A 9,647-nucleotide genomic window follows, 5' to 3' on the forward strand; every position below is an offset into this window, starting at 1 on the left:
TTGCTGTTCATACTTAAATAAAAGGTGTTAAAAAATCGTATAAACCTTTTCTGCCAGAAATAAACCATTAAAAAACGCCCGGTTTCTCTTCATCATCGTATAGATGATACTCTAACGTAAGTAATAAGACCAACTAGAAAAACGGTCGAAAAATGACAAAGTTATAAGCAATTTTGTGAACAAATCCGATGTCAAATCATGCAAAAATAAATAACTCGCTCAATTATTTTGTCTTTATAGTTAATCGAATCGAAAATGTAAAATTATATAAAAATTCACAAAAAATCTTCAAAATTAATGAAGTCGTCTTTAAGTTGGTCGACGTTTTGTATCTTGACTACAAAGCCAAAGTCATTCAAAAATAGGATATGTTTATTATATTATTATTAGTATTATACATAGCATAATTTCTACTTGAAGTCGAGTCTGAATTCGGAAATTAAAATCATCGGTGACAATTGTTTAAATGTCTTTGATACCACATGAAGAAAATAGCGGGGAAAAAATATTGAATTAAAATTTGTTGCAAAACTAAAATTTAAAACAGAATTGTGTCTTAAAACCCTCCTTATTTCAACTCTCCTCTTCTTTTAATCAATACCAAAATCATTAGTGTAAAGACAAAATCTTTGGAACCGGACATGCTTTTTATTCTATCCACATACTCCATAAGTAGATCGATTAGGGTTTGTTTGAGTTTTAAAGTATTGTTCAGGCCAACCCATTGTGCAAGCAGACGAAACTCAGTAGCAGCATTCTCAGCAGCATAGCATTGCGAAACATACAAACGTCTCTCTTGCAAAAATATGTATGTAACACACGAATGTTTACCCTTGCAATGTACTTGCATTTTTTCTTAACAACAACAACACGCAAAGGGTCATAAAATTTGCATGCCAGAATTCTAGCGGTTCAGCCTAAAGAGATAATGAGAAATAATAATGATGTTCTTTGTAACTTCTTTTTTGCGTAGAGAGATTGCTAGCTTTTATATTGATTTTTGTCGTCGCAATAAAGTGATCGATTGTGATCAAGTATTGTAAAAAATTGGTTTCATTTTTTGGATTTTTAAAAAAGCCTATAAAAAAGCTTATAGGCTCAACATTTGGTGACCCCGACGTGATCACTAGAAATCACGTATTTTCGTTATTTTTAATACCAATTCGGGTGTTAAAATAAATTTATTTTGTTGGATTTAAAGCCAAAAAATATAAACTTGTTCAACAAAAAAAAATTACCGCATAATCTGTTGCGTAATTACAAAAGAATTTTGGAAGTTTCGCCAAATAAATTTGAAAAAAAAATGCCTGATAACAACACATCATCATCATCATCAGCAGTGAATAATTCCAACCATGAGGGCTCCGATTTTTCGCAATGTTTCAAAAAGGTTGACTTGATTGGTAAGCAACTGGATAAAATTAACAAGCGTTTAACCAACGAGGAACTACAATCTTTGGATGAAGCCGATCTCTCCGTTCGCCTTGACTACATCGAAAGTTTAAACGCCAGTTTCGAAGGCTCCATATCAACCTTGGAAGAAGCTCATGGTGACAACTTAGATGAAAGTATCCGATCAAATTTTATGTCGTCATATTTTGAGGTAAAGGCTAAGTTAAAGCGAAAAATTGATGGCAGTAACCATGCTCGAATTTGTCCCCAATCATCGACGTTTCGTCAGTTTTCTATGGAAGAACCCAGAACCATACGTAAAACTAGATTACCAGAATTGAAAATTCCCGCTTTTAATGGTTCGTATACGGATTGGCCAAATTTTTTCTCCATGTTTACCACTGTCATTGATAACGATCTGGACCTGACCAATATAGAGAAGTTTCAACATTTACGTTCACTATTAGTAGGAGCTGCGTTGGATACCATATCGTCTCTAGAGCCGATTGATTCTAATTACAATAAGGCCCTTGAATTACTAAAAAATCGCTTTGATAATAAGTTGCTTCTTTTTCAGAGTCATATTAAGGATATTTTTGGTCTCAAGATAGCTGATAAAGGGTCTGCAGTAAGTCTTCGCCAGCTGAGCGATAAACTTAATGCTCATGTTCGAGCTCTTGAAACCGTATGCACTAAGGAGCAATTGGCTGATGGCTTGCTTATAAATATTGTCGTATCAAAACTTGATCATCAAACGCAGACTAAATGGGAGGAAGGGTTACAAAACGACAAATTACCCACTTGGAACTCTATGGCTTCTTTTCTAGAGCGAAGATCTCGAATGCTTGAGAATCTCGAAAGTTCCATGAAATCTACAGCATCAAATCAGCATTCGAATAAGAAACCTCCCATGCATGGTAGAAATGTTTTAATAGCTTCTGGCTCTAAATCGGTTTTTTGTACATATTGTGAAACTGATGATCATTATATTTCAAGTTGTTCAAGATTTACAAATCTACACCCAACATTACGCTTCAAAGAAGTCAAAAGGTTGAACTTGTGCCTTAATTGTTTGAGAAAAGGCCACAGGCTACAGAAATGCAAATTCGGACCATGTCGTACATGCCACATGAAACACCACTCATTACTCCATATCGAAAATAATTTGGGCTCCCAAACTATCACCAGCCAAATAGACAACATGCCACCCCAACAGCCAACAACCTCACAATTATCACCACCTCTCTCGCAACCAAATCAAGTGACGTCTCAATCTTCTCTCGTTTCGTTGAATCCATCACCTTCAAATATAGAATTTAATGATGGTTCAAATATTCTATTGGCCACAGCTATCGTTTTGGTGAAAAACAAATATGTACCTTGCCGTGCTATTTTAGATTCAGCTTCACAACTCAATTTTATGACAACACGCTTTGTGAATCAAGCACAGCTAAATATGAAAAATGCAAACATCGCAATATCAGGTATTGGTGAAGGCAATATCACAGCCGACAAGACCACAGAAGTTTTGATAAAATCTTGTCACAGTGATTACTGTGTCTCTTTTGTTTCTGTCATCATACCTTCTATAACAGAGTATCAACCAAATCGAGATATCGATGTAAGTACATTTGAGATCCCTAATAATATCAAGTTAGCGGACGCAAATTTTTATGAAAGGGGCCGAATAGACCTTCTTATTGGTGCTGGTCTATTTTTTGACCTCATGAGTGTGGGTCAAATTCGTTGCAAAAATAAATCGACAATCTTTCAAAAAACTCGTCTAGGATGGGTTGTATCTGGTGGATGCGTATCTAAATCAAACGGATGTTCACTGGCCGCATCGTCAAAGGGCCTTTCGAAAAGCGAAACCCAATCATTGGCTCATATTATGAAAAGTTTCTGGGAAGTTGAGCAAAATTATGGAAACAATTCACATCCCAATTCGGACGATGCATATTGTGAACAACATTTTATTAAAAATACAATTCGATTGCCCTCTGGAGAATACTCTGTTTCGTTGCCGAGAAAATTAAACTTCAATGAGCTAGGTGATTCATACTCTTGTGCTCTCCGTCGTTTTTTAAATCTTGAGAGAAAGCTAAACAAGTTGCCAGCTGTAAAGAAGAAATACGTTGATTTTATGAGTGAGTATGCCGAACTTAAACATATGACTCTCGTTACAGATATCCCAAAGCATATCAAAACCTGTTTTCTCCCTCATCACTGTGTCCACAAAGAAGAGAGTACTAGCACTAAACTCAGAGTGGTATTTGACGGGTCTGCAAAAACCACAACAGGCCTCTCTCTAAACGACACGTTACATTCGGGCCCTACCATTCAAGCCAAATTGTTTGATACATTATTACGATTTCGATTTTTTAAAATTGCATTATGTGGTGACATTTGCAAAATGTATCGCTGTATTCGCATTAACTCGCCTGACGACTATCTTCAGTGTACATTATGGAGGAATAGTTCTGATGAAGAAATCAAAATTTATAAACTAAATACAGTGACTTATGGCACCAAACCAGCCGCTTTTCTAGCCATTCGGGCAATGCACCAATTATCGTATGACGAAAGAGAATCGTATCCTATTGGTGCCACTGTGGTTACTAGGGATTTCTATGTCGATGATTTAATTTCTGGAGGTGATTCTATTGATGAAGTGGTCAAAATTAGAAGAGAAGTCACTGCTCTCTTGAAACGTGGGAACTTACAAATACGTAAGTGGATTTCCAATGATGAAACGGTTTTGCAAGACGTTTGCCAAAGTGATCGAGAAACATTTTTGCAATTCCACGATGGCACAGATGTAACTAAGACGCTTGGTCTCGTATGGGATCCAAAATTGGACAAATTTCTTTTTTCCCTTTCGCATGTTATGGAATCAAAGAATATCTCCAAACGTACTGTCTTGTCATCAATAGCCCGCTTGTATGATCCTCTAGGCCTTATTGGGCCTGTAACTACAAAGGCAAAAATTTTCATGCAAAGTTTATGGAAGCGTAAGCTGGATTGGGACGAAAGTTTACCCCAAGATTTACATTGTGCATGGTTGAAATATATTTCAAAATTTTCGCTTGTCCATTTATTTGAATTTCCACGATTTCTACTACTTCCAGATTCGACGGTACAAATACATGCTTTTTGTGACGCTAGTCTCTCTGCTTATGGAGTTTGTATTTACATTAGATCAGAGTATAAAGGGGAAGTTCGAGTGAGTTTGCTCTGCTCCAAATCTAGAGTGGCTCCGTTAAAGGTTTTAACAGTACCAAAGTTGGAACTATCAGCAGCATTACTTCTAGCAGAGATTTTGGATGAGGTTTCGGGTGTAATCGGCAACAAATACGAATGTCACTGCTGGTCCGATTCTATGGTGGTTTTGTCATGGCTGCGAGATGAGTCGTCAAACTATAACGTATTTGTAAGCAACAGAGTAAGTCGAATTCAAACCCTAACACAAACAATGTCGTGGCATCATGTACCAACCGCTCAAAATCCAGCGGATATTTTATCAAGAGGATCTAGCCCAGAAGAGCTTGTGAATTGTGAGTTATGGAAAAACGGGCCTGCTTTCTTGAACAAAAGTGTGGAACACTGGCCAAAGATAACAAATTTTATCTCAGATTTGCCTGAGCGTCGTCGTGCCGCCCTAATTTCTTCGACAATGAGAGATTTTGCTATAACTTGTAAATTTCATAACTCATTCCATAAAATTCAACGAATTTTTGCATACGTATTTCGTTTTATAAATATCGTAAAACTCAAATCTTCTACAAATTTAACTGATTATGAATTAAAAATGGGAACTAAAATTTTATTTCGAAATATTCAATTAGTCAACTTTGCAGCTGAATATAAAGCATTAAAATCTAATAAAAATGTTCCCCCATCTAGTAAATTGTATTCACTTGCGCCGTTTATGGATTCTGACGGTTTAATTAGAGTTGGCGGACGTTTGCAAAATTCGTATCTTAACTTCGATGCTCAACACCCTATAATTGTTCCCAAACAGCACCCACTAACAACTTCTATGGTAATGTACTACCATGAAAAATTATTGCACGCAGGACCGCAATGTCTTTTAGCAAATATACGCCAACAATATTGGCCTTTAGGAGGCAGAAAAACCATTAGTATTATCGCTAGTAAGTGCATCAAATGTTTTCGCCTTAAGCCCAAAATTACAGAGCATGTAATGGGCAGTTTGCCCCATGACAGAGTCCAGCCATCAAGAGCTTTCTTCGTGACAGGCATTGATTTTTGTGGGCCTTTTTATTACAAGTCCGGGATAAGAAATCGGTCACCTTTGAAATGCTACATCTGCATATTTATATGTTTTTCAACAAAGGCGACACATATGGAGGTGGTAGCCGATTTATCCACCTCATCATTCTTAGCTTCGTTAAGGCGGTTTATATCAATTAGAGGCAAACCAAAAACTATATGGTCAGATAATGCCACTAATTTTGTGGGGGCCAAAAATGAATTGAAAGAACTTCGACAACTATTCTTCGAGCAAAACAATATTAAGGAAATCGAAAAACAATGTCTAGCTGATGAAATTAATTGGAAGTTTATTCCACCAAGATCGCCGCATTTCGGCGGCCTTTGGGAGGCTGCCGTAAAATCAGCCAAATATCACTTTTACCGCACAGTGGGCCAAACTGTGCTCACATTTGATGAATTGCGAACTCTAGCATGCGAGATATGCGCCGTATTAAATTCCAGGCCATTGTGCCAAATTTCTGAGGACCCTAACGATTTGGAAGTGCTGACACCTGGACACTTTTTAGTAGGAGCCCCACTTATCACATTTTCGGAACCTGATGTAACTGACTTGAATGTCTGTCGATTGACCAGGTGGCAAAGAGTATGTTATATGCAACAGATATTTTGGAAGAAATGGAGTTCCTCATATCTAGCATTACTGCAAGAACGGACAAAGTGGATATCAAATCAAAAAAATATTTCTATTGGAAACATGGTTCTTATAAAAGAGGACAACTTACCGCCACTAAAATGGCTTTTAGGTCGAGTGGTGGATGTGGTATCTGGAGGAGATGGTGTAGTTCGTGTAGCGCTAATAAAAACTCTTAATGGCATAATTCGAAGATCTGTAACGAAATTGGCACTGTTGCCCATTGATGACAACTTTGTTGCAATGCACAGCATTCCAACGGGGGGAGGATGTTCAGGCCAACCCATTGTGCAAGCAGACGAAACTCAGTAGCAGCATTCTCAGCAGCATAGCATTGCGAAACATACAAACGTCTCTCTTGCAAAAATATGTATGTAACACACGAATGTTTACCCTTGCAATGTACTTGCATTTTTTCTTAACAACAACAACACGCAAAGGGTCATAAAATTTGCATGCCAGAATTCTAGCGGTTCAGCCTAAAGAGATAATGAGAAATAATAATGATGTTCTTTGTAACTTCTTTTTTGCGTAGAGAGATTGCTAGCTTTTATATTGATTTTTGTCGTCGCAATAAAGTGATCGATTGTGATCAAGTATTGTAAAAAATTGGTTTCATTTTTTGGATTTTTAAAAAAGCCTATAAAAAAGCTTATAGGCTCAACAAGTATCTTAAATATCTCACCTAAGCGTGGGAGAAATCCATGAAATAATGCCTTTAATATTATTTGAAATCATAGATCCATAGATTTTAATTATACCCTTCACCACTACTCTACACTGAAAAAAATATTATCGTGAGGTCAGAGATTTCATGTCTTTAAAATACGAATGCAAATTTTGCTTAGCATAGAAGACGTATTTCTCTAATATAAAGTTTTTTCCTTGTCCAAAAGTCGATAAACTTTTCAATGAAGTCGTATTGTCCTTGTAAGTAAGTGATTTCACTTAAAAATGGGTATCATAACATGACAGAAAAAAATGTTTGGTCGAAGGTCAACTTGACTTTAATAATGCAGAAAACTTCTTTAAATTTAATTAAATTGTCTTTGAATTTGTTGTCTTTTTGCATCTTGACTACAAAGCAAAAAATCGGTCAAATATAGGACATGTTCTTCAACACTTTATTTTAAAGTCGTTTTTTTACTTGAAACATAGCATAATTTCTACTAGAAGTCGAGTCTTCATTTGGAAAATAAAGTTGTCGTTAACTCGTTTTTAAAGGACTTTGATAGCATATGAAGAAAAAAAGATGAAAAAACGAACAATTAAAATTTTCTTCCTAGAAGCAAGTACACAAAACCCAAATTTAAAAGAGAATTGTGTATTAAAAGTATCCTAACTTGTATTCTCCGCTTCTTTGGGTCGGAATCAATACCAAAATTTTTAAAGTAAAGACAAAATCATTGGAACCGGGCATGCTTTTTTTCAGTGTGGTACAGGGTATAATAAGTTTGTGCATTTGTATGTAACGCCGAGAAGGAGTAGTCGTAGACCCATCCTGTGGTATACCTATCGGCTTAGAACTAAGTTCTGAGTCGATTTAGCGATGTCCGTCTGTCTGTCTGTTGATGTATTTTTGTGTGCAAAGTCCAGCTCGCAGTTTAAGCCCAATCATCCTCAAATTTGGGACAGGGTCCTTCTACGGCTGAAAGACGATCCCTATTGATTTTGGAAAAAATCGGTTCAGATGTAGATATATTTAGCTCCCATATATATCTATCGTCCGGTTTACAGTCATAACATAAGACTTCCGTAGATCAAAATTTCTCTCCGATTTATTTAAAATTATGCACAGGGAATGGAAATAAAATTTTTACTATGCATGCCAAATTTAGTTGAAATTGGTTCAGAGTTAGATATAGCTTCCATATATATCTTTCGTCCGATACGCACTTATATGGCCCCAGAGGTCAATATTTCACTCCGATTTACTTGAAGTTTTGCACACAGAGTACGACTAAAATTCTTGGTACACATGCCAAATTTGGTCAAAATAGGTTCAGGTTCAGATATAATTCCTATATATATTCGCCCGATTTAGATTCATATAACCACGGGGGCCAAAGTTTCATTTCGAAAATTTTGAAGTTTTGCGCTGAGAATTCAACTAAAATTTTAGCAATGTGCGTCAAATTGTATGCAATTTAAATATTTCCAATATTTTTAACTAACATTGTGGTCCGCCTCGATCATTAACCAATTTAAATATTGAGTCTAGACCTTTTGAGAAAGTTTAAAAAATTTTGTCCAAATGGGTTCATATTTAAATATTTGTATATGGGAATATAAAACCTCCTAACAAATTTGAAAGTATTAAGGTGGTATCAAAAATTTTGGTATACGTAGTGGTGAAGGGTATAATATAGTCGGCCCTGTCCGACTTTAGACTTTCCTTACTTGTTTTACTATAGTTTTGTGCAATTTGGATAATTGTTGCGCCTTCCGTCCCCTCAAGAAGTTAGATTGGAAGACCGGTGTATATAAGAATAATATAAAATCGTTACCGATATAAGCCAAATTTGACATATCTCCCCAACAAAAAATACTTCAGCAGTAAGAGTTTAGATGCGCTTTTTGGTATACAATAAAGTAGGCTGTGCATCCACACTGCATGAATGGGTGGCAATAACGTAAATGAGTAATCAAACTAGTTTATGATCATTCGTTTACGTTATCGCAACCAATTCATGCAGTATAGATGCATGAAAAGTAGTGCTGTTTTCCTTTACGCCAACAATGCTATACTCAAGATTATATTTCACTTCTGAGCAATATTTCTATTAAAATGAGCAATTATGTCAGCGCTATGTAGAAGCTGCTCTAAACCGGGACATTGCACACAAAAATCAGCGCTGATTCGGTTGTTTTGTGAGCAGTTGGTACTGCCTCTCTCCCTTACAATCCTGAACCTACAGAGTTAGTATGCCACTAGTATTGAGTCCATTATTAAAGAAGTAAGTAAAGTAGAAAGTCGGGCGGAGCCGACTATATCATACCCTAAACCATCCTTACTGAATTTGTAATCATAAGCATTTGTGGGGTAACATTGATATAGGTTTAGGAGATAAACCGGAGTTGCATATTTAAGAAAATTAAGGGGTACATATTTATGGGTGCTTTGTCTCAATCTGACTATAGCTCATGGTCAGTGTTGTCAGGGTAAATGTTGGGTTTACCCTACAAGGACAAAAAAAGTTCCCTACTTTCCCATACCATCCCAAACAATTTCCCTACAATATTTTTCGTTATATTTAAACAAATTTTACAAAATAAAAATGGCTGTAAGTACTTTATTATCTTAAAACTTGAAAATGCAACGTATATA

General features: G+C 36.2%; 1 protein-coding gene across 1 annotated transcript; it reads left to right on the plus strand.

Annotated features, from left to right (window-relative positions):
• Positions 1 to 2,593: 2,593 nt before the first annotated feature.
• On the plus strand, positions 2,594 to 6,631 carry LOC142224571 (uncharacterized). Its single transcript, XM_075294355.1, has 4 exons — positions 2,594 to 4,445; positions 4,521 to 5,087; positions 5,238 to 5,546; positions 5,589 to 6,631. Exons 1-4 carry the CDS (start codon positions 2,594 to 2,596, stop codon positions 6,629 to 6,631), a joined length of 3,771 nt encoding a protein of 1,256 aa, XP_075150470.1.
• The last annotated feature ends 3,016 nt before the right edge of the window (positions 6,632 to 9,647 follow it).

This window comes from Haematobia irritans, chromosome 2, assembly GCF_050003625.1.
Source record: "Haematobia irritans isolate KBUSLIRL chromosome 2, ASM5000362v1, whole genome shotgun sequence".
Classification (NCBI taxonomy): Eukaryota; Metazoa; Arthropoda; class Insecta; order Diptera; family Muscidae; genus Haematobia; species Haematobia irritans.

Coding starts and splice junctions, on each gene's coding strand:
- LOC142224571 (XM_075294355.1), top strand. CDS start 2,594: ATGCCACCCCAACAGCCAACAACCTCACAATTATCACCACCTCTCTCG. Junction 4,446..4,520: donor TTTACCCCAAGATTTACATT/GTGCATGGTTGA, acceptor TACTACTTCCAG/ATTCGACGGTACAAATACAT. Junction 5,088..5,237: donor GAGAGATTTTGCTATAACTT/GTAAATTTCATA, acceptor ATATTCAATTAG/TCAACTTTGCAGCTGAATAT.